The 24,346-nt window shown below is 34.1% G+C and overlaps 4 protein-coding genes across 4 annotated transcripts; 1 reads left to right on the forward strand and 3 right to left on the reverse strand.

The window, feature by feature from the left end:
• Positions 1 to 150: 150 nt before the first annotated feature.
• LOC129285755 (4-hydroxy-3-methylbut-2-enyl diphosphate reductase, chloroplastic-like) lies at positions 151 to 3,842 on the reverse strand. Its single transcript, XM_054921623.1, has 10 exons — positions 3,434 to 3,842; positions 3,038 to 3,234; positions 2,319 to 2,498; positions 2,068 to 2,199; positions 1,878 to 1,952; positions 1,682 to 1,787; positions 1,472 to 1,566; positions 1,078 to 1,260; positions 879 to 965; positions 151 to 549 (listed from the first exon to the last, which is right to left on the reverse strand). Exons 1-10 carry the CDS (start codon positions 3,825 to 3,827, stop codon positions 484 to 486), a joined length of 1,515 nt encoding a protein of 504 aa, XP_054777598.1. The 5' UTR covers positions 3,828 to 3,842; the 3' UTR covers positions 151 to 483.
• A 7,462-nt stretch (positions 3,843 to 11,304) lies between these two features.
• Positions 11,305 to 16,186, forward strand: LOC129284863 (protein TIC 62, chloroplastic). The gene is made up of 14 exons (XM_054920354.1): positions 11,305 to 11,568; positions 11,666 to 11,783; positions 11,874 to 11,946; positions 12,036 to 12,087; positions 12,176 to 12,352; positions 12,673 to 12,754; positions 12,902 to 12,974; positions 13,042 to 13,152; positions 13,666 to 13,818; positions 14,125 to 14,258; positions 14,760 to 14,924; positions 15,005 to 15,190; positions 15,385 to 15,564; positions 15,755 to 16,186. Exons 1-14 carry the CDS (start codon positions 11,310 to 11,312, stop codon positions 15,813 to 15,815), a joined length of 1,824 nt encoding a protein of 607 aa, XP_054776329.1. The 5' UTR covers positions 11,305 to 11,309; the 3' UTR covers positions 15,816 to 16,186.
• Positions 16,187 to 18,765: 2,579 nt separating this feature from the next.
• On the reverse strand, positions 18,766 to 19,122 carry LOC129286071 (uncharacterized). The gene has a single exon (XM_054922107.1). It carries the CDS (start codon positions 19,120 to 19,122, stop codon positions 18,766 to 18,768), a length of 357 nt encoding a protein of 118 aa, XP_054778082.1.
• Positions 19,123 to 20,654: 1,532 nt separating this feature from the next.
• LOC129286994 (uncharacterized) lies at positions 20,655 to 21,836 on the reverse strand. The gene has a single exon (XM_054923110.1). It carries the CDS (start codon positions 21,675 to 21,677, stop codon positions 21,222 to 21,224), a length of 456 nt encoding a protein of 151 aa, XP_054779085.1. The 5' UTR covers positions 21,678 to 21,836; the 3' UTR covers positions 20,655 to 21,221.
• Positions 21,837 to 24,346: the final 2,510 nt, after the last annotated feature.

The following is a 24,346-nucleotide window of genomic DNA, read 5'->3' on the forward strand; positions in this document are numbered from 1 at the left end:
CTCCTCGGTTAACTAAAATGCATGAACATGATCATTTTTCATAGTTAATGAGAGTAATTCTTTTGCTCCCATAAATCACCGCTCATTTTGTGCACTGACCTTATGAGAGATGGACCAAAAATGCAAAGCGAAACTCATATGCGAACAATCTCAAATCAATCGCGATCCTAAGAATTTTTTGCTTTTATTGCCTTGGACCACAAAAACTCAAAAAACGTGCTACATTGGGCAGTTTGTGTTATTGGGCTGGATTCTGTCAGCTACCACCAAAAACACATAACTTTAACAGGTAACTTCTTCAAAGATTTTTTTTTTTTTTAACCAACAAGATTTAAAAAAAAACAAAGAAACTTCTTCTAAGATTTCTGTAGTCAAGACTTGCTCACGTTGATCAGTTTCAGAGTACATGGGATTGCAATATACCATGAGCAATACAATACATCTCGTTTCACTCATACTTTGACGAAGCTCTAGCGGAACCACTTACGCGAGGTGCAATGCTTCTTTACGTTTAATGTCAAACACCTTGACAAGAATATCTTCAATAACCTGTTTGAAATGCAAAATAACATTAGTCAAATTGAACAGGACGTTCTTGGGAAAATCATTGTTCACTAAGAACCTAAAAGGAATATGCAAGCCGTTAGAAAAGGCACGGAATGGGCCACAAGGCGTGGTCTAATGGTGTTTTTTTCCTTCTTATTTTTGGGTTTTTTCGGGGGTGGGGGGGGGGGAATTAACGGGAACAATAAACCAAGAATAAAAGCATCAAATTTAGTATGTGAACTAATAAAACTATTGTTGCTAGCAGCAGAACTACATTACAGAGATTTACTAGAAGAATTAGAATCAAATACCAAGAAGATTAGTCACATTACCTTGTCTGGTGTGGATGCACCAGATGTTACACCAATTGTTATTGGACCATTTGGCAGCCAGTTTTCCTTCTCCACCAGTTCGCCATGCTAATAGAACAAGAAAATTAAACACAATATTACTTTATTAGTAGCTTAGGCCAAAGAATGCTAGCGGCATATGACAATATATGGATTTATACATCCATGCCTAGTCACTTACATTTAATTTATATGATATCCTGTTCCCTTCAATTCTTTGCTCATTGTCAACCCAGTAAGAAGGTATTCCACGTAACTCAGCTATCTCTTGCAGGTGCGAGGTATTGCTGGAGTTCCATCCACCAACTACCAACATTAGATCCATATCTTTCTCCACCAGCTTGTACATAGCATCTTGTCGCTCCTGAAACAGATTGAAGAACCAACTCCGCCAGTGATTAAACTGAACGAACATACAATGGCCAGCAAATTGACAAATGTTCTGTGCATGCCGTTAATTGACTTATACTGGGACTTAAAGGGATGTTCGTCATATGTTAATGAATCTAGAATAACAAGGAACATCAACGACTAAAGAGGAAAAAGAAATAGAAGAAAGAAAAACTTCAAACTACCTGAGTAGCATCACAAATTGTGTTGAAGCTTATGAAGTTCTCATTGACGTTTTCCACACCAAATTTGCGCATTATTGTCCTCTCCACTAGTTTCCCTGAAAAAAGTGTAGTAAAGAAATATCTCCAGTGTTATATATATATATATATATATATGGATTTTCCCCCCCTTCACAAACGAAATTTTGTATTGATTGAGAAATAATAGCTAACCAATCTCTTCAGTCTCTCCCTTGAGCATTGTTGTCTGATTAGCAATGCCCACTTTTATCAGGTCAGTATCTGGATCGAAGCCTTCAGAAACTGCAAACTTAAATTTCTGCAAAATGGAAATAGCCAATAAATAATCATCAAAGTGATTACCCCAGAATTCAGTGAACATGATTAATTGCATGACAAAAAACTATACCTCTAAGAAGGCATCCTTTGTTGAGCTGGATCCATTAAGTTCACCACCAAGAATGTAGTCACAAACATATTCAGCCTAGACAAAGTTAATGAAGGTGCACATTATAGCATGATAAAAGCATTAAACATTTTATATCTCTGCACTTCCATCCAACATAAGAATTTAAAACTAACTGCATCTTTAAACAAACCTGTTCCATATTCTTCACAATGATATACTTTCCCGCAAAAGATGCAGTTGCTACAGTCTCCTCATGGGAGTATTTACCGTGTATGATAGAGGTATACTCTCCTTTCTTGTGCTTCTCAACAGTATTCCAAACCTTGAAACATTTTATTGAAGAAATCTAATCAGAACCCAGTAGTGCATGAAGCATGATAAATGAATTTATTTTAAGCAGCTCAGCACAACAAAAATTCATCTCCGCAGATAGATAAATACCTTTGAAACCCATGGACAAGTTGTATCAACAATTTGGACATGTTTCTCACTCAAAGTCATCATTTCATCCACTGCAGCTCCAAAAGCAGGCAAAATCACAACATCACCCTTGTCTACAGCATCATACTGTTTTTTTCCTTCCTCCACCGGAATATTCTGCACTTTCATCTCCTCCAGCCTCTGCATTTAAAATTTACAAAGTCCACTAATGATTGTAATTGACTAGAAACAGTGACACTGCATTTTATATTGCCTGAAAAGATTGCATGGTAGAAGAAATAAGACAATGATCAAGATAACCTAGTAAAATGACAAAATATTTCAGGACCTTAGAACGGTTTTCGTCGACGACAAAAACTGCATAGTATAAGATCAAGTATCGATCCAAATATCGGATTCTTAGTTGAACATATCTAAAAATCTCTCACAAATATAACAACAGGGACTTGCTTCAATTTGGCCCCTCTAAAAAACAATGCCCTCACATAAGACGAGTCTCAAACTTTCAAAATCAGATAACTTTACTTCCTCCGAATGATTATCAGAACACTTCTTTGGGGATGTTTTTAACCAAATATGCCCATCGCATACCAACTAGAAAACCCCCAGCGGGAGAAGGAAAGGTGGGCGGGGGGGCCTCCGTATAAAGTCAAGAAAAGTTATTGACCAAAAAAGAGGGTCGAGATCAATAAATGAAATCAATAGAAATATGCAGGGACCTTGTTAACAGTTGGGTTGTGAATGATTTCGTTGGTAATCCATATTTTCTCGGTAGGAAATTGTTTTCTCGCTTCGTAGGCAATTTGAACAGCTCTCTCGACTCCCCAGCAAAAACCATAGGCTTCAGCCAACCTCACCGTAACGTTACCCCATGTATACTCATTTCCATTTTCCTTCAAAGTCTTAACGATGTCACCTGAAATTCCAAGCAAAGTCATACAAAATGAGCCAGGCATGACAAATAATATGACGCTGCCTCTCAGAAGGAACCTGTCAGTCATTATTAATCAAGCCCGAAGTATAATAAGCATGAGGCAGTAGCTACGAGATCTAATCTCCATTCTCTGGAAATTAAAGAAAACATATCAAAGTCCGTAATAGTCAACAAAGCATACTTGTGTACTCCTGATTCATCAGCTCGAGGGTCTCTTCCTTGTGACCAAACCCTTTGCGGTTGTAATTCTTACTCCTGGTGAGGTTCTTCCGGAACACCTTGGCGTCGAAATCGGAGTCCACAGCCATGGAAGATGACGAAGAATCACCGGAGCACTGGACTGAGAGATGCCTCCGGCATCGAAGACTTCCGATCTTAGGGAGATTCTCGGGCAAGGCAAGGTCCGATCGCGCAGATGGGAGACGGCAGAGGTGGTGAGGAGCGATAGCCATCGGAGCTGGAGACAGAGTCACGCAAGTCAGCAGAATGGGCGCAGAGAGTTGGCTCGGACACATTTTATAACCGATGACCTCCGACACAACACGTGTTTCATGAATTTGAATTTCTAAAACCATCAAACCATTTTATTAAAAAAATACAAAACTGCAAGAAATTAGTAATAATTAAGGTTCTCTATGTCTAGTACTCGGACAATTGCACTTACAAACAATGCATGTTTTACATCGTTACTAATATAATAATTAGTACCTAAAATAGGGCAAGCTAGATTCAATGAAATAATGTAAAGTTAAAGAAAATATCTATACGTTGTATTATAGGTAGGTATAAAATTTGGTAGTAATTGAATCCTACAGTTATTACTAGTTTATTCAAATATGGTAGTTTATTCAATGAAATCTACACAATCAACAGAATGTGATGATTTTCTGGTAGGTAAGAGAAAGACTTACGAGACGTGACTGAGGCTGGGGAGCTTAGCGCGGAGGACCTAAATGGCACAGATTCTTTTCTTTTCTTTTCTTTTCTTTTTTATTTTTTTTGGTACACCTGAACTAATGAGAGTGATGGCATGGCGGCTGGCACATTTGGCGCGAGGAAATTAGGAGGGAAGCGACGTCGTGTTGATGAAGTTGACATGTCATCCCCGGTTTTTAGGAAACTAATTTAACCGCCTGCCCCTCCTTCAACCCTACGTGTCTTTTTTTTTTTTGGGCCCCGCCGGGGGGGGGGGGGTAAACACGTGTCTTGTTTAAATTTAATAATTCGATCTCATTCATGCATTTCAAGATTCACGCGATAAAAATGATGGAAATGGAATAGAATGATGTGCTTGTTTTTGTGATTTATCTTATCATTTTATTCATCAGTTTTCGTTTTTATTTTTTCCCTCCTAATATAGTTTGTGCATTTAATTTTGTGAATTTATGAGAGATGTTGACTTGTTGGAACTTGGAAGTCTTGGACTGGAATTAATCTCCCGAATTCATCCAAACATTCTTACGAAAAAATGTATGCATTTAAAGCTTTAGATAATCTCTAAATGAACCTAACTAATACTTCTTTCGTCTCAAATTATAAAATACTTTTAAAAGAATTTATTTATTTTAAAATATAAAAAATTTTGAATAGATTAAGATTTCGTTAAATATATAAATTTTAATATTATCCTTTCTCTTTATGTAATTAATTTTTATCTTTTCTCTTTTCAATATATTAAATGGTGGGTATTTTTAAAATTTTATATTTTTATTTTAAAAAAATAATATTATTAAATATATTTAATGAGGTTTAATGATATGTAAAATTTTGTCTAAAAATATCTTATAATTTGAGATGAAGAGAGTATTCATTTTTTCTATAATTACTAAGAGTTGAATCAATTAATTTAAACTAGTATCTATGAGGGGAAACTTTATAGAAGGATCTACAATCATTGATATATTGAAATACTTTAGCCAATCTAAAATATAAGTATTTTCTCCAGCTTAAAATATAAGTAACTTATTATAAATAATTTTTTTTCATTTTACCCTCTTATTTATTAACCTAGATCCTTATATAAATTTATCTCTCACACATCATAAAGTGTGTTAGTAATTGGAATTAGGAATACAAAAAATAAAAGAATATATCTTTTTATGAAAATAAGGACTTTATTGATATCTTTTTAAAAAAAATGTTTATTTTTTGGACTAACATTTTGTTTCCATCTTTCTTTTTTCCTTTTTAGATTTGGGATGCATCTTTTGGCATTCAACAAGTTTTTTTTCTTTGTTTTGTGCGAGGCATTCAACAATTTCAATAACGCTCATATAGAGTAGTTCTTAACAATTAAAGAGTTTTTTTTTTTATTGAATTGAATACTTTCCCCTTCATAGTTCGAGTTAATTAAAAATAAATACACATACATGATAATATAATATATGAGATGAACTTTTTTTAAATCGGTGCCAAAATTGAGTATCTGGGAGGAAAATAAAGTTTCTGGTGAAAACCAACCCCCCCCCCCCGGGTTTCTAATTTTATCCTGTGGAAGTTTGATAGTAATAATAATAAAAAAATAGCAATGTTTTTAGTTGTACTCCTATTTTTATATTTAAACCCGATCATACTTATTTTTGTCTCTGCTGTAATTTCAATCCCCAATTGATTTCCTGTACTTGTTTGATGTACGTAGACCAGACTTATATTGCTTGAATTTTAGCGAGCAATAGCATCAAATCAAATGCTTGCATTCTATGCTTTTGTTGAAATAGTTTGCCATTATCTCTGCAAGCAATAATGGGTATGGTTTAATACCTAACTTGAAGGATCCAAGTGTAAAAGCAAATTTCAAATTACTTCGTACAAGAACCAACGTAACCCATTATTTGTGGAAGAGAATTGATGCCAATAGTGCTAATTGGGAAGATGGAGGATCTTCAACTCATTTATTGGTAAATTGACAAAGAAAATTAAGATGCGGGGTGAGATAATGCGGGAGATTTGATAGGAGCAATCTAGTATTTTTAAATTTACTATATTTTAGTGGTTCTTCCTTCTTAATAATTATAATTTTTAAGATCCTTTTTAATGAATGTCATTCTTGCTTGGCGCTTCGCTCTCATTTTCCCTATCTGCAAGCAAACAGAAAGTTTGATAAATTATCCAATAATCCTTGTCAGTTTCGGAAAAAATAGTTTTTTTATGGAAAAATCACATTCAAAAACCCAAAAAAAAAATTATTAATAGATAAAGACTAATAATAAGTTTTAGTTGGAAAAAAAAAACGCAAGTACATGTTTCTATTTTAACAATAATTTATTTTATATTGATCTTTATTTGTGAATAATTTTCTTCTCAGGTCATTGAATGTGATTCTCCCTTCTTTCATCCTTTCAAAAGGCTCAAACATTCTATGGGTAAGGATTAGATTAGAGGACGAAAAAAAAAAGGTTCAATCATAAAAAATTTACTTAATAAAGAATGAGTTTTTCCACTCAATTATTCAACTCAAGAACAAGATTTGTGTCATGAGTTGAAGATCATCGTGAACAAGTGATTTGGGATTTGCCTTGCTCCAAAGGGATTATAGCTTGATTTATTAATAGTAAAAAAATGTTAATAAGCATTTTGGACCCTAAAGTATCAGGCGAAAAGTACCCTAAACTGTAAACTCCTAAAATATGTAAAATAAATTCTAAACTTTTAAATTTAAAGCAAATTACACCTCACCATTAACTCATAGATAACACCATTAACTGTTGACTTTGTGGGATTCAGTCAAATGTTAATGTAGCAATCTCTTACTGATGTGTCATTGGTTAATAAGCATCACTAACTATAAATTATTGTTTGAATAGTATCATAAATTCTAAACTCTTAAAATGTGTAAAAACTTTCCTAAACTTTGAAATTCAAAGCAAATTACCCTTATTGTTTATACGCAGAATGTTAATTGTTATGTAGATTAAATTAGCATTAGTGTAATCTACCACAATGAATGTATCATTGGTCACACTAAATAACCTAGAATTTTGTGAAATGACATTTTTTGTCCCTTTTATTGCAATGTTTTCTAAACGATTAGTATATCATATTTCTATATATTATATAATTCTAATTTAGTTTTATTTTAAATAATGTTTATTTATTTAATGGTAAAAATTTAGGATCCTATTTGAAAAGAAATTTAAGTATAAAAAGATTTTAATTAACCAATTAATTTAGGTTTGAAATTGAAGATTTTACTAACAATTGATGCAAAAATTGACTATTTCATCAATAGATTCAAGCAGAAATTAAGGTTGCAGAGACTAAATTATTCCTGTATTATAGAGAGATGCTAAAAGCTAATTGAGAGAGATGCAATTAGTGTTCTCTTGAATCCCTCAACTGATGGGTTGAGTAAAGGTGGATAGATGAGGGCTTCGTTAATATGTGAGGAGGGATGTCACATCATCGAAATGGTGGGGGGTAATTTGCTCTAAATTTCGTGGCCCATTTGATTCAATTCCATGCATCCATATTACAGGTAATCTTGATGTAGTTGGCCTATTTCCTATGTTTGGTTGGGCTTGGTAATGTAAAGGGGATTTCATCATGTAATCCTGATTCCCTTAAATGGCGGCATCCGGATTACATCGCCAGACTATATGAATGAGGATTATAGGATGAGAAAAGGCACTATTACCCTTGAAATTGCTCGCCATCACTCTTTGCTAAATGGACTTCTCGAACAAGAAGCAGGAGGAAGAAGAAACATTGGCTGTCGTCATCTTCCATCAGATCTGCTACTGCACTCCTTTCCTTCACCACCAACTAGACCTCTCTCATCGTCCACATTGTTGCTGTCATCCACCTCCAAATCTCGCATTGCATCACCTCATTGCCGCTACAACCTAGGCCCGCCATAGTTAATGGAGTGGTGATCTTCATTAGCATCCCCGTTTAAGGCCATCAAAAGCTTGCTGTCACCATTCGTAGGTTCTCCTTCCAGCGACTTTACCTTAATCTTTTTTGTTTCTATTTTTTAAATAGTTGTTTCAATCAAAAGAAAAAGGCTATTTCGGTGGAAAGGAAAAGGACAGAAGAATGGGCTTTTTTTAGTTAAGGTTAATTTTTCATTTTGTTTTTATTTGCATTTAATTAAGTTTAAAAAATAAATTTAATTCCATAATTCCCAATCTCATACCAAACAAACTCATGTAATCCTAATTGCATTATATTCCATTACATTTCCTTTAATTCAATGAACCAAATGGGCCATCAAATTATATGGGAGTTTTTGTATATTTTAAGAGTTTAAAGTCTAGGATGTTACTCACATAACAGTTTAAAGTTTATGGTGCTCATTAACCGATAATACATTAGCAAAGGTTTGTCATAATAGCATTTGACTAAACCCTACAAAGTCAACAATTAACGGCATTATTTATAAGTTAACGATCTGGTGTAATTTGTTCTGAATTTAAAAGTTTAAAGTTTATGTTGCACATTTTAAACATTTAAGGTCTAAGGTGTTTTTCAAGTAATGCTTTAAGGTATGCTCATTGACTTTAAAAAAATGATGAAACAGCTATTTGATAAATTTCTATAAAATAAAATAATTAAATAAGCAAATCAATCGACTTATAGATTTTGACTAGCTAGTTCAAGATTGAATTAACCACTTCATTTTTCTTCTAATTTTCCTTTCATTCCAGGCTAGACCAATTCACTAGTTTTTCAATGAAATCGGCCGCTTTGATATAGTGTTTTAGAACATGAAATTTCACCCAAGAAACTTAGAATTTTTCCCCACTTGACCCAATCCTCAATATTATATAAACAATATTCTAAGATAGACTAGAATTCCTGATACTTCTAAAATGATTTTGTAACGATATTTTATGATTGCCTGATCCAAAAGTCATGTGGGTGGCATTTAAAAATTAGGACAGTCAAAGGAATTAGTCAAAAAATATATGGAGAAAGCTTTTGGATCTAAGTTGATTCATTTGATTATGGCCAGAAAGAAACTTAGTTTGACTTATGCACAGTTATATGTTAATTATATAGATATGAAACATCTCCTTTTATTCTTTTACTGTTCAAATACCGAGTTGCAATATATTTCGAAAATCTTATTTTATAATTTATCTCTCAAAGAAATAGATGCCATTCAAAATTACAAATAAAGTTCAAAATGCTGAAACTATCATACTTCTTATCTGTCATAACCAATAAAATAGTTAAGCATGTTAAGAATTGAATTCCCTACCCATTCCAAGGATGAGGACATGGTATTCTTAAAATGAGATTTGAATCATCTAGATTTTAATATGGACAGTCTAGATTTAAAGTATTATTATATACTTTTATATTATACTTATTAAAATAAAAATTATAAAATATTTTTAATAATTTTTTTATTTTTAATCTAGTTTAAATTTAATTTAAAAGGCCTAATTTAATATTAAAATTTTCATAATTAATATGTATTAATTATTCAGATATACTCTGCATATATCAAAACAAATACATTTAATACATTTTAAAGTGTTGATAATATTAATAAATTTTTTTATCACAGTATAAATAATTTATAAAAAAATCACATGCCTTGACTTCATCGTAGGTAAATAACTTATTCTTATATAATCATAACTTAAAAAAAGAATTAGATCAGTTAGATTTTTCCCACTTCGCTGCCGCTTAACTGTGATGTTAAAAATTATTAAAATAGATGTCTACGAAAAATTGATTAAAATACATGCACTCATAGATAGTTCCATGGGCCTCTCAATTACAGTGATCAATGATACTAACACTAATTGTGTTGTGAAAATTGATGCGCTACAAGAGCCAGCCCAGCATACAAGTTGGTAACACAGAAAAATACGGCCCAGTATCCTCGCGTAACTCTCTTTTTACGGCATAGTCGTTTTTACCTTACACTGAAGATTACTAAGAAATTATATGAAAAAAAACATAGTACTTTATTCATATATTTTTATATATTTTTATATTTTTTTAATGTTTTAAATTTCTATATTTTTATTTTCCCGTCTAAGATTTCTTAGGGATCTAGAATACTAAAAAATAAAAATATAAAGACCTAAAATATCAAAAAAAAGTGTAAAGACCTATAACAAAATATGAACAAAATGTAGGGATTAAAATGTATGTTTTTTCTATATATATATATATATATATATATATATAAGATTTTGCCAAGACACAATACAATATAATATAATTATGGTACATATCCAGAAAATTTCCTACCTATACAAAAACTTGTTAACTTTGTCAAACTAAATTATAAAATAATTTTAATAAATTTTTTATTTTTAAGCTGATCTGAGATTAATTTAGAGGATCCAATTATTCTCCTGTTGGAATCTCTCTCTTGCTTCATCTTAACTTGGAACAAGCAGCAAGTTACTTGTAAGCTTTCTAAAAACTAAAGATCAATTGGGATCATAGCATCCCTTTGTAACAACTACTTAAAACCAAGGAGAGCTTCATTTAAATTCTATATCCATCACCATCATATTTTTATTATAAAGTGCTTTTAATCATTTCACTGACATAAAATAACTAAATTTATTTAAAAATAGAACAAAATTTTAATTTTATTTATGTTTAAATAAAAATTTGTTAAATTTATGTTACATTTTTTTCATAATTAATTAATTTAAATAAAAATAATATTAAAAAAATATAATTAATATTCGTCAAATACCATACATTAATTTTTTTTAAAAAAAAAACACCCTATAATAAACGTTGGAGGAGTATACACTATAAAGATTGCCAAATTACGATTGAAATTTTCTCCACCCATAATTGATTTCATATGTGTATTGGCAAATAAAAACTAGAAAACAACTAATCACATTAGTCACAGTAGATAGAGCCTGTGGATCAAAGTTGGACTACCTCCCTGCCAATTCGGGACCGGAAAACTTTCAATGATTTTATCGAGAGCAGTTATTCTAATGCCTATTGAATTTGGAAGACTCGAATTTGGGAAGTACGATAATGTGCCTGTGACGTGTGATGTGGGGGCCATCATATCCGCTTGTGTGGAGGGTGGTGCTCTGGCCGGTTCAGAAAGATAGCCATGGATAATGATCAAAACTGCTCAAATCCCGATTCAATATTGGTCACCCATATACAGAAAAACTTCCATCTATGTTCTAACCATGGAGGGACTCGCCCTGCAATCACTGACCCTCACATCCATTCCCTCCTCTTTATCGCAAGGATCGGTTTTGGAGAAACCTTCTGGTTGTGTCAGGGTTCTCAGACATTCGGATTTGAACAAGTACCCGTGTACCACAAATGGCTCAAAGCTCAAAGCTCGCAGCATCAGAGCTAAAGCTTCGGGTGAATTACTATCCTGCATTAACGTTATCAAATCGGTACAATTTCCCAAAAATGTTTTGCTTTCCGTGCGTCCTTGATCTGTATGATCTTGTTTTAGGTTCAACAACATACAGTCCAAACGCGGCGGAGGCCGTTCCTGGGAAAACAGATTCCAAGGACGACAACCTAGTTTTTGTTGCGGGTGCCACTGGTAGAGTTGGTTCACGAACTGTGAGGTACGCTTCTTACGGGGCATTTCATCTTTAAGTGGGCTCAGATAAATTTTAGGACCATTTTTGCAAAATGCTCAGTAATGCTTCATTCAGGGAGCTCATAAAGCTTGGCTTCCGAGTGAGAGCTGGGGTGAGAAATGCTAAGAGAGCGGAATCACTAGTTCAGGTAACTTTTCTGTGTAGATAAGAGTAATGTGATGTTCTTTTCTTAAAAGTGGATAGGTATGCGCTTAATTACTATGTTAACATGCGCAGAGTGTTAAACAATTGAGACTTGATGCTGCGGATGCAAGAGAAGGGGGTCAACGTAAGTCAAAATGCTTTGAAGTCCTCATCTAGAGAGTCAAGAAATGCTGATATATTAAATAACAGGTTGTTTTTGGCTTTTAGCCCAGCTGTAGAAATGCTTGAACTAGTGGAATGTGATTTGGAGAAAAAAGTTGGGATTGCATCAGCGTTAGGGAATGCATCAACCGTAATATGCTGCATTGGTGCCAGTGAGAAGGAAGTTTTTGACATCACTGGACCCTTTCGTATAGATTATCTAGCCACCAAGAACCTAATCGATGCTGGTATAAGAATTTTTTTTTTATTACTGTATAATTTCCAGTTTTATTGTTCGATGTTCTCTGCACATCAAGTCCTTGTAAAAAAACCACTGTTGAAATTTCTGATGGTAAAACCTAATCTTATGAGTGTCCTTGGTGTATGATATAGATTTTTGTTGAGATTTCAGAATAACTGTGACACGTGGAGTAGTTCTAATAGCGTGTTAGGAAAACTTCGTCAAGCCCTAGTCATACAAGAAGTTAAAAAAGTTATCAGTTTTTGTCATTTTGCTGATGATTTATGATTTGTAATCAGTTGAGTTGCATTATCCTAAATGTTGCAGCAACTGTTGCTAAAGTAAATCACTTCATATTCGTTTCTTCTTTGGGAACAAACAAAATTGGCTTTCCTGCGGCTCTTCTCAAGTGAGTAAAGTTTTATTGAGTGGTAGTCTTATCTGACTCTTAAATTTGCATGATGTAGTTCATAGCCAAGTGATACAGTCTTGGATATGAAGCTATATGTAGATATTTTTAAGCAGTTCAACTGATTTTTTAATTCTCCCTCTGAAGTTTGTTTTGGGGAGTTCTAATTTGGAAAAGGAAGGCAGAAGAAGTATTGATATCCAGTGAACTTCCATACACAGTGAGTCGTTATGATACTAATTGCACCAAGTACAGAGTTCTATGCTCTAATTGCTACATTTCTTCAGATAGTGAGACCTGGAGGTATGGAAAGGCCCACTGATGCTTTCAAGGAAACTCATAATTTAACCCTTTCAACAGAAGATACTTTATTTGGCGGTCTGGTGTCAAACCTTCAGGTATTCATCATGTAAAATCATTTCGTGGGTTTACTATTTATTTATGATAGATAGCTGGAAGTTCTTAACTGTTCCTTTTTCGATCTTAATAATGCCATATTATTATAGCCAAACGTGAGCGTTTACCTCTATGCAATGCAGCATGTTGGAATGTTGAGTTGAGGTTTCTAAAGGATTGAGTGATAAAACTCAAGTTTTGTAGTTAGACATTGAACCATTTTTATCTAATCCATAACTTTTGATTCCTTTCGTTCACATACAGAACAAATTATCTGGATGAGATTTGTAACTTTATTCAGGATGCTGTGCTCCTTACACGCTTCAATTCTGAATGTTAGATATACCAAAGTGTTAAATTTTGCTGCATACAAATACGATATGCATGTTGTTGTGATGGACCTTTTATGTGAAATACACTACGATCTCTTCTTTCTTCTGAAACTGCATGTTAGGTTTTGATTTGTTGACTGATACTATCATAGAGCATAATTAACATGTATTGATTTATTGCAGATTGCAGAGCTCTTGGCAGTGATGGCCAAGAATCCTGATCTTTCATATTGCAAAATAGTGGAGGCAATTGCTGAGACGACTGCACCACTGACTCCCATGGAGGAACTTCTTGCAAAGATACCTTCTCAACGTGCTTACAATTATCGACCCAAGGTATTACATTTCTTGCATAGATAGTACAAATTAAGTTAAACTAGGTCAGAAACTTAATTTTAGCGTCAAATAAGAAGGTTTGTTTTCATCAGACATTAATGCTTCAGTTCTTCCTGGTTATGAGTTTAACTTGTGCTGGAGTCATCAGTTGCTTTAGCTGAGACAAATTATTTCAAATCTAAAGGATTAGATTGGATCTGAAATTTCAAAGTTCATCCTTCCCAATTAGGGCTACTCATTAACTATCTCACCTTGTCATTATTTACTAGAACTACAAGTTTATTAACCTTTTATGGGATGATTCAGAAACCAGATATTGCAGCTGTCACTGATCCAGCACCCTCTGCTAGTGTTGTGGTAGAGGAACCCAGCATTACTTCTCAGAAAGAAACTGCACAATCAAAACCCGTGACTAAACAGCCACTTTCTCCTTATACTGTGTAAGCCAGATTACTCACGTTGCCTTGATAAGAGATTTTATGTGTTATTCAGTGAGAATTTGCTGCCCCTCTGATTTTTCTTACTATTGAGAATTATAAGGAATAGTGCCCCACCATTATCTGTTCTCCCCTCCGTTTAGTTGGTGGGTCCTGGGGAGGTGCGTATAGATATATAAGAACATTGTTGTCAGCCACCCTTCTCTTTGGTTTTGGCAAATATTGAGATGGAAGCTACTTAAGCACAGGCAGGAGAGACTTGAGATGTGGCATTTTGGCACTACCTCCATTGTGTATTCAGAAGATTCAGTAGTTTCATCTGTCCTTTTTATTTAGATAAGTGTTTTCTATGTAGTTTCTTGTTGTTTGTTAATAGAATTAGCACACCAATGTGACATATGAGACCTGAATTTTTGGTTCTGCGTTTCCTGTGTTTGGTTCTGGATAAAGGCTCATGTGGGCTATAAAGCATAATAACATGAATTTTCTATTTACCCTTTTCAGTTATGAGGATTTGAAACCAGCATCATCCCCTTCTCCAGTGAAGCCTGATACAGTGCCAAAACCTAGTGCTTCTGATACTCCAAGTAGTATTCAAGAAAAAAATGTCATTTCTCAGGCATCCGCCGCAGCAGGACGTGTGGCGGAGTCTCGCTCTCCATATCCAGTGTATGTCATTAGATAAGCACCTTTCCCAAATTTTATTATTCATTGTTGTCTTTCTTACCTACAAGTTTTTGTTTGGGAAGGTATGAGGATTTAAAGCCTCCCACTTCACCAAGCCCAACACCAAGTAGTTCCAATGATAAACCTCTTGCTGCCTCTACAACGGATTTTGCACCCCAATCTCCAGAAGCTGAAAAAACTACATCCATCAGTTTTGCCGAACCTAGCCCTTCTGAGGATTCATATTCTTCTAATTCTCCTTACCCTGTGTAAGTCTTATTTCATTCCTTTTATTATTGGTCCAGCTGTAATTTAACTTGGCTGTTTTCCCTACATTATGCCTCTTCTCAACTTGGTTTTCATTTTTGTAGTCCAGTTACCCCAACTCTTACATGTCTTGTGCAATCTCAATTAGATTTTCTTCTTTACGTTGGTATTCTCTAAGGCCAGCTATTGCTTGCAGATATCCTGACTTTAAGCCTCCTTCTTCACCATCCCCACGGGCACCTAGTGTATCACTCTTATTGGTGCCTGAGATTGATTCAGGTAATGGCCCAGCAGCTCAGCTTCCAGTAGCAGATAAACCAAGGGATGAGCAAAATCTTCGTGAACCAAAGCCAAGACCACTTTCTCCTTATACCATGTAAGTCTCTTCTTTGCTTGAAGAGACTTCTGTGACTTTATCTTTATCATCATGTTCAGGCGGATATGCTTCTTGACGAAAATAATGCTTGTTGAATTGAATCTGTGCCTGTTTATATTATGAGGAACATTTATACATATGCTATGTTTTTCTAATGTGTGAACGTAGTAATATTTTCTTGGACATGCAGGTATGAGGACTTGAAGCCTCCTGCATCACCGTCACCTTCCCCGAAGAATCATATGAATTAAATACACATGGAACCAGTTAAGGTTATAGTTCATGTGGTATCCAACAAGGGCGTCAGATTTGGGTACAATATGACTATTTTAGGAATAGATGTCTCATCGGTTCTGACTTATAATGAGGCTTGCATGTTGTGAGGAACTAAATTCATTATCGTGACAGAATTGTTCCCTCAACAAGGAAAATCATGTTGGATGAATAAAAAGTTTAAGGAGGCACTGAATTGAAGAGTGGAAGCAACATGTATGCTCATTTCTTCGAGAAATTAAGTTGTTATTGGATGATTTTTTTTTTTTCTTGGCGGAAGAGAACGAGGATTACTGTTTGTCAATTTTACCATCTTCATGAATATATATTTATCTTCATCAATCTTCAATTTAGCTTCTCTTGTTTTAAAATTTACAATTCGGTCTCCATGATTTTAAATATTTTTAATTTAGTCAAATCTAGAATGCAACTGAATGTAATTTGGTTTCTCTCTATTGCCAGAAAAAATGATCATCGCTTGGAAATTTTTGTAATTTTTTGAATAAAAAGTTTAAGGAGGCACTGAATTGAAGAGTGGAAGCAACAAGTATGTTCATTTCTTCGAGAAATTAAGTTGTTATTGGATGATTTTTTTTTTTTTTTCTTGGCGGAAGAGAACGAGGATTACTGTTTGTCAATTTTACCATCTTCATGAATATATATTTATCTTCATCAATCTTCAATTTAGCTTCTCTAGTTTTAAAATTTATAATTCGGTCTCCATGATTTTAAATATTTTTAATTTAGTCAAATCTAGAATGCAACTGAATGTAATTTGGTTTCTCTCTATTGCCAGAAAAAATGATCATCGCTTGGAAATTTTTGTAATTTTTCAAATTGTTTGTTATATCAATATTTTAACGGAGCATTGGTTTTGTTTTGGTATTGTTTTATGTTTCATTAATGAAAATAAGTAGGTGAAGCATCAGATAATTTATAAGTAGTAGTATAAGAATGTTTTAGTTGTTAGCTAAATGTGCGTAAAGCTCAAACAGGGATTTGTCTTTTTTCTTTCCTTTTTTTTTTGGGAGTGAGAAAGGCCACGGTTGAAACTGTACAAAAAATAACAATTAAGTTATGTCAATGCTTAAAAAACTATTACACTCTAAAGGTAAATTATTTAAAATCTAAATATCTACATTATCTCTAATAACATGCCTAGCGAGCGAATTTGCACAGTTGTTAGCTTCTTTATAGATGTGATCAAGGGTAATCGTCCAGTCTCTCATTATCAAGTCTCTAATCCTTCTGATTGTTTTTGAAAAAGGGTGATTGTCGTGGTAATCATGATGAATGAGAGAAAGAGTTTTTAAAGAGTCAGTATAGACATTAACTTTAAACAACTTACTGGTCCAACACAGACTAAGGCCTTCTAGGGTGCCTTAAAGTTCATCAACAGTGTTGGGGTAGTAGCTAAATTATTTAGAGAAGCCTTCTTTTTCCTTTCTTTGACGGTGGTTGGAGCTCATCGTCATTGTGAAGATAGATGAAGGTCAGAGTAAACGCATTAAATGGACGGCACACGATTGCAATATTATTTGCGATGAGGATGTTGTAAGGACACAAGGTAGCCAAAAGAGTAGTGACATGGCAAGTTACATTCCCCTTGTTTCTGGATTTGAGTTCAACCAATTATTTTTCTGAATGATGATTTTATGGTTTAGATACAAGTTTCTGACTTACATATACTCCCCTATGAAAATATAGATATCTACTTCCTGTTTATTATCTTTACATTTATATCAGCCTGCGCATATTTTGGGGGAGACGATTTATAGGATAAAGTTGAATTTGGATTTAAACCTAAAAAAGCAAAGGATTTCTGATGACGTTCTGAAAGATGTCTGGTACACTCCACATTCACAGTCACAGACAAACTATGTTGTGCTTTTTTGTATCACGCTCATTACTGTGTATTAATTACACACACTTTGATTTGTTTAGGTGACATGGTTTATTTCAACTTTTGAAAATTGTAATTAAGAGAAGACCAAATTATATCATTATATCCTCATGTATAAATTATACAAAATTATGAGAGTATAGATGTAATTCACTTCTCAATTTCATACTTAAATATTTTTTTTTAACATATTATATATGATTGTTGTTACAGCACTATACGAATGTCATATATTATTAAAAAGAATATATTCCAGATTTGATATGTAGCCAACTTGCATTTGGAGACACCATGCTTTAACGGATGACCACCAACAAGCATATTCATTCCAATTCCAGAATGTCGTCTTTTGATCATAAAGCAGACCAAAACAAAGGAAACAAAAAAAGAAACAAGACGAAGCAAATCCTCTCAAAATTTCTGCATTTTTTCCCAACAATCAATTTATGATACCAACTATTTCCGGCAAATCATTCACACACTCTTCGCTGCTGGTCAATCTTGGGAGTAGATAGAAAACTCATTCTTATTCGATCTCACACGTTAAATCTTATTAAATACTGTCATTTTTACTCTCCCTCGATCTCCCTAGAGTGTATAAGGAACTTGGTTGTTGCAAAAGGCTAGAAAAAAGATAATAAAGAAAACACTTCTCGATCATACGATAAAAATCAAGCATGATGGAAAATTTATTCTCTCGAAGCTAGCTAGCCATCCATATGTACACTTTTCACGGCCTTGCAATTTCATATTCAGTGGTAGAGATGAGGAGTATAACAATTTGCATATTTGCACTAAAGCATACGATTCCTAATCTATGCCTTTTTCTCTAAAAGATCACGTTGGGAACTCCAATTAATGGTGCAGAAAGTAAAGGACTATTGTGGTTCTGTTTTTCTCCCCTTGTCTCTTGTACAACTAGAATAATCATCGATCGACTTGTTCCTTCTAGAAAACCCCAAAACCACGTTAAGCATTAGCTTTATGGTGATCTGTAATATGAATAGTGTACGTGCAGAACAATTTCAGAGTGAAACAGAAGATTGAATGATCGAGCGGGTAAGTGCTGCATGGGCCTCGATGGCTAATGCACCTAACTCTTGAAGTGAGAGTGGGATGTGAGATTTAGAAAGTGGCATGAGAAAATATATTTGCCCCACTTGAAGCTCTTCACTCGGAGCCACATGGGGCAATAGTGAGCCTATGTACATAGAATCTGAGCTGCAGATGAAGCAGTTTGGGTTCTGAGACAGAACATGCTCTGCTTTCAGTGGCTGCTTCCACTGTTGGAGCTTACCATCAAAATGAACCAAGTTCACTGTGAATTTCCAGCTAAAGTTTCCATCTTCGTTTTTGCATTGAGAAGAAGCAGAGGTGCCCATCTGGATACGAGTGAGACAGAGATAAAGAAGTGGGTTTGGATATAGCTGTGGCGCGAAGAGTTCGGGTATATATAGGAGTGAAGAGCATAACGGTGGCCTTTCAAGTGAAATTCCAAGTTAAGTGAATGTTTGTACCAATGAGAGGATTTTGGGGTTGAAAATTCTGGCTTCGGCACGTTCCTGTCTCTTCCTTTTTGTTAACGTGGGCCTTTGTTTGCCTTTTATTTTGGGCTCTTAAGTGTAGTGTTTGTAGCATCATTCTAGCTTTGAAAATAATGATCTCCTTATCAATCTAACCATTTCCCAAAAAAAAAAAAAAGAAAGTGAAATGAATTAGCGTTACTGTGAGTTGTATTGATAATATGTTAAATTGTTAATAAAGTTGACCTGGTTGCACGTTCACGTGAATCAGGTTTCGCTGACATTGAAAATCCGTGGCAGAGATGACTTGGTTTAACTTTGAGTTGCTCAAAACTACGGGTTTAAAACATAATGCGAGTAGGGTCAAATGATTTTTGTTCCAATACACTGATTATGGCCGAAGCAACTTTGTGTAGGTTTGGGATTAGTTATCCGTTGGAAAGCATTGAATGCGATTTAAGAAGTCTTCGTCCGTGCTGGAGCTGCTCTCTCCCCCGTGTTTGCGTGAAGATCTTTGTCAATAATATGATGTGTTATCAATTTACTCTTATGGCGTGACGTACTCCAATTTGAGAATTTCGGCTTTTGTCAACGATCTTCCTCCTCGTATTAAAATCTAACTCGGGTTGGCCGGTGAATTTGCAAACTAATCTAATCTCCCAACTGGTCCGACTAGGAATTTTGTAAGAGTAGGCCGGGGTTGGATTTTATATTTTTCTCCTTTTATTGAGCTTGCAATAAGTTCCTTTTAAAAAAGTAGCGGTTCACAAAATTTATGCTTTACTAACTCTGTTTTGGTAGATTATATGTTTATCATACATGACCGTTCCATGTAATATTTGTGGACTAATCTCTTTAGAATTATATATGAACATTTTTGTGTATTTTAATTATAATAGGGTTGATCTTAATTCAACTATGAATGAATCATTCATTCTTAAATTATTATTTCAATCGATTTAATAGTTAGTTTGATTTTTAGTGCTTTGATCTTCCTCCTCTCACGTGACAACTTTCATTTAAATTTTAGGTATTCATTTATTGTTAATTGGATGCATTATGGCTATGCCCAAAAAGTCTCCTAAAAAGTGTAAACAAAATATATGCAATATTTATATATTGATTTAAATTTATTTTTTGATTTTAATATTATTGTCTTAAGGAGATCAAATTAACTCATATTCTTTATCGTCATCATACATCTAAATCTACTTTTGAATTATATAATCAAAATAGATAGCAATTTGTCAAAAATTTTAATTTGCAAATTGTGGGTAGTGAAAATTTCAATTTTACAAGCATTAGTCCAAACAAACTAAGAATCCCCCCCCCCCTCCTCTCACGATATAATATGTCGTTATATGCTAAGAAATTGTCATATGGTTTCAATGACAATTACTGAAATGAGGAAATCATTATCCACTTGGACTACATTGAAATTGCAAGGTTATACCTCCAAGGTTGCAACAGTCCGTTACCAAAGATCGTTGGCAATGATTTGTGAAAAATATAGAAGACGGACGATTCTCATATTGACATTTCACATAAGCACACTTCACAGCCAATATTGAACCTCAAAACCCAGACTCAAGTCAGCCCCATTTCTGGTAGAGAGTTCAATAACTTACTGAGCTTAAAATTTTCACAAAACTCCTCAAAATTTTGACTAGATCTTTCTCTAATAGGTCACTCAAAACTTCATAGACACTCAAATTTAATGAAGAGAAAATTAATAAAATTGACCTTTTAGGCAAAAAAAAAACAATTAATGAAGTGGAAATCCTACAAATAACATGATTAGCACTTTCAATTCCAGCAATCAGAGCCGTTGGATCTCACATCACCAGCGGCAGTCATCTCTCAGCATTTTGGTTTTCTCTCTGTCTACTTCTTCCTTGTTCTCTGCATATTCTTGAGGCCTTCAATCTCCTCCCTTAATGACTCGTTTAAACTTAACGTCAAACACTCAGAGAGACACGTGCAAGATTTGAGTTACTGAGCAGACATTTTTGCTTAACAAAAAATGGTTTCCTTAAGATTGAGTAGGTAGCAGAAGCAGTCGAATTAGCAGTAGAAGGCGTGCGTGAATGAGCAAGAGCTGCATTAGCCTTGATGGCCAGAGCGCACAAGTCCTGAAGCGAAAGTGATGTGCTGGATTTAGAGAGAGGCAATATGAAGTAAATATGTCCTAATTGAAGCTCTTCACTAGGACGCACGCGAGGAATCGGAGACCCGACGTACATGGATTCTGAGCTGCAGACGAAACAGTTTGGGTTCTGAGACAGAACATGCCCTGCTTTCTTCGGTTCCTTCAGTTGTTGCAGCTTTCCCTCCATGTCTATAATGTTCACACTTGATTTCCAAGTGAAGTTTCCACCTTGGCCTGTGTTTTGAGAAGATGCACAAGTACCCATTTGGAATCACTCTAATTTTTGTTCTTGATGTCTCCCAAATCAAAGAAGCGTTCTCTGTTTCGGGATGTTATTGTTGGAACTTTGGGCGGTTTCACGGTGGGAAAGGAAACACAGCGAGAGAAGCAGAGGAGTATGATTTAGTTATGATATTGGATGGTCATTCTGGGAAGGAGTTGTGGTATTTGTAGGGTCAGAAACGAAGAGGAGGTGACATGAATGTAGCAAGGAAACAGCATCGCGTAAGGATTCTGATTCCGACGTTGACTAAGGGACACCCTCGGCACTTTCCTCACTACCAGAAAGTTAAAGTAATGACAGTATCACTCTCATGTCAGATTGCGGGCCACGTTTCTATATTAGCAAGTTAACTCAGATTTTGTGGACTATTCAGATGAAGAAAGGGAAGGCCCCATGTTTGATTTGAAAGAGGAAGCATCCATCGAATTTCTAGTTTCACAAGATAACTTTTTTTTTTTTCTTTTTGGTAAATAGTTTCACATAACAACTTTGAAAGCATGATGTGGGAGATGAGTCTGTTTGACTCCTCGAATCTTCCAAATTCGCCGCAAGCCCATCACACGTTTCTAGTGACTGTATTGTTTGCACCTGTCATACTCAACAGTAGTGGTTATCGTATTTTTCAGAACAAGGTTAAAAATGGACTATCCGTGATCCTTCCTTTTCTCGTCTGCCCTTCTTAGCAATGAATGCGTCGAGCAAAGTATACAAGTAGAGTATATATCGTTTAATTTAATATATGCTTATTTCACCTAAATTTACGTCTATCGTTAAAACCAGGAAAAATACTTCTATTATGAGATGCCTTCAATGTCTTGTGTCAACTGCATAGCTCCTCATGCTTGTCATCAAGGTTTAGAGTTTATATAAATATATGGATCCCAACATTCTTAGGTCTTACTTCCTGTATAATTTAACGCCATAGCCTTCTATTTTTTTTTTGAAAAAAATAAAAATGTTAGACCTCAATTTGATTTATTTAAATTAAACGTGTACATTTTTAAGTTGAGTTAAGTACATTAAGACAGGGTGGGTAGCTTAGCATATGAAACTTGATATATTACTAAGCCATTTTTATTTTAAGTTGCTGCTCCGGAGCAAATAACCGGATCACTGAAATCAAGAATATAATTAAAACTAATTAAGCTTCTTAATAGTTTGTTCTGGATTTAAAATTCTTTACAAGATGCCCTTATTGAATGTTTAGCATGCGTCTTATTAACCACACTAATTTGATTATTTCATATAATTAACAAGGACATAACGGGAATAATATAATAAACACACCAGACAATGATTTGATGTTTTTAATATTTCATCCAGTCTTAAAATGTAAAAAACTTTTAGCAAATTTTATAGATTTCAAGAAAAGTGGTTAAAAGTAATCTATAACATTAAAATAGTGGCAAAAGATAACTACTTTTTAAGATTATCTATCTTAATTACATTTAATTCCTTTCTTATAAAATCTCTTTATAATAAAATTAATAAATGCATTTATAGGGGAAAATAACTTAATGCAAGCTATTGATTTTTTTTGTAAAGTACCTTACACTTTAGACCAATAATAGCTGATGAAAAATGTTGTGTTTTGGATTGCATGGCATATTTAAGCTAAATAAGTATTTCCATTTATTTATTTATTTGAGTAAGAGAGTATTCCCAATTTTTTTTTTCTTATAAAAAGCTTAGGATGGGGTGATGCCGTAGTTATGCAAATTGAAGATCATATCACATTTGTGGGTACCACAACGAGAGATAGCAGCGTGTTGTGCAAGCCGGTGGGGGCCCCAAAAAAAAAAAACAGATAAAGAAAAAAGAAACAGCGTGTTGTGCTGTGTGTACAACATCCACTTTGCGGCTTTCTTTATGGTATTGTAGCCCACAGATTCCATTTTCAAATCCACAGACCACAATCCACATGTTCCTTCTTCCAACACACTTCCTCTTAAAAAGAAAAACTAACAATCAAGGATAGTTGGATAAGGATAAGTTATTATTAAAATTTAAATAAAAAAAAATTTAAATGAATCATTATTATTTTAGAATGAATTATTTTTAAAATTTAAATAAATATTTATTGATAAAATTCTAATTTAAATTAATAAAATATTCATTTAAGTTTTGATTACAGATAATCTTTAATTAATATAAATTTTTTTTTACATCATCTTTGATTGATTTTTTCTTTTGAAAAAAATGTCAAATATATTAAAGAAACATGTGGCTTCGAGGTCGTGCTGTTGTGAAGCACAAACCACAAAGTAGGCTTTTTGGATGGAAATTACAAATCGCTCATGTTTGTTGACACTAAAAGTGGGCTTTCAAATTATGGGTCAACACCCTCCCTCGGTTCCATTGACCCACTAACTTCCACGAAAACATTGAAAATATACATGTGTATATATATTGAATTGTGTCACGCGATCGGATAAGACTCTGCAATGATTAATGAAACAGGTTTGTTCTTTCACCTGTTTTTTTTTTTTTGGCCACAAAGAAAATCAATAAAAATTCAAAGAAAATGCTCAAAGCAGAGCAGCAACATCAAATCCAAAAACCAAAAGGTATCCAAAAAATAAACAAAAGCAAGAGAAAAAAAGGGGCAAAAGCATGGAGAAAACTATTATCCTAGATGGAAGAACTAAATA

Source organism: Prosopis cineraria, unplaced genomic scaffold (assembly GCF_029017545.1).
Source record: "Prosopis cineraria cultivar Desert tree isolate PC_DT_omini unplaced genomic scaffold, ASM2901754v1 PC11, whole genome shotgun sequence".
Taxonomy (NCBI): domain Eukaryota; kingdom Viridiplantae; phylum Streptophyta; class Magnoliopsida; order Fabales; family Fabaceae; genus Prosopis; species Prosopis cineraria.

What these genes read in the sequence shown, in the direction of transcription:
- LOC129285755 (XM_054921623.1), bottom strand. Translation starts at nt 3,827, where the DNA reads ATGGTTTTAGAAATTCAAATTCATGAAACACGTGTTGTGTCGGAGGTC. An exon ending in GATGAATCAGGAGTACACAA is followed by an intron (nt 3,235 to 3,433) that starts GTATGCTTTGTT and finishes TTGGAATTTCAG; the next exon opens with GTGACATCGTTAAGACTTTG. An exon ending in GTGCATCCACACCAGACAAG is followed by an intron (nt 550 to 878) that starts GTAATGTGACTA and finishes CATTTCAAACAG; the next exon opens with GTTATTGAAGATATTCTTGT.
- LOC129284863 (XM_054920354.1), top strand. Translation starts at nt 11,310, where the DNA reads ATGATCAAAACTGCTCAAATCCCGATTCAATATTGGTCACCCATATAC. An exon ending in CATCAGAGCTAAAGCTTCGG is followed by an intron (nt 11,569 to 11,665) that starts GTGAATTACTAT and finishes ATCTTGTTTTAG; the next exon opens with GTTCAACAACATACAGTCCA. An exon ending in TTTCCTGCGGCTCTTCTCAA is followed by an intron (nt 12,755 to 12,901) that starts GTGAGTAAAGTT and finishes CTCCCTCTGAAG; the next exon opens with TTTGTTTTGGGGAGTTCTAA.
- LOC129286071 (XM_054922107.1), bottom strand. Translation starts at nt 19,122, where the DNA reads ATGGGCACCTCTGCTTCTTCTCAATGCAAAAACGAAGATGGAAACTTT.
- LOC129286994 (XM_054923110.1), bottom strand. Translation starts at nt 21,677, where the DNA reads ATGGGTACTTGTGCATCTTCTCAAAACACAGGCCAAGGTGGAAACTTC.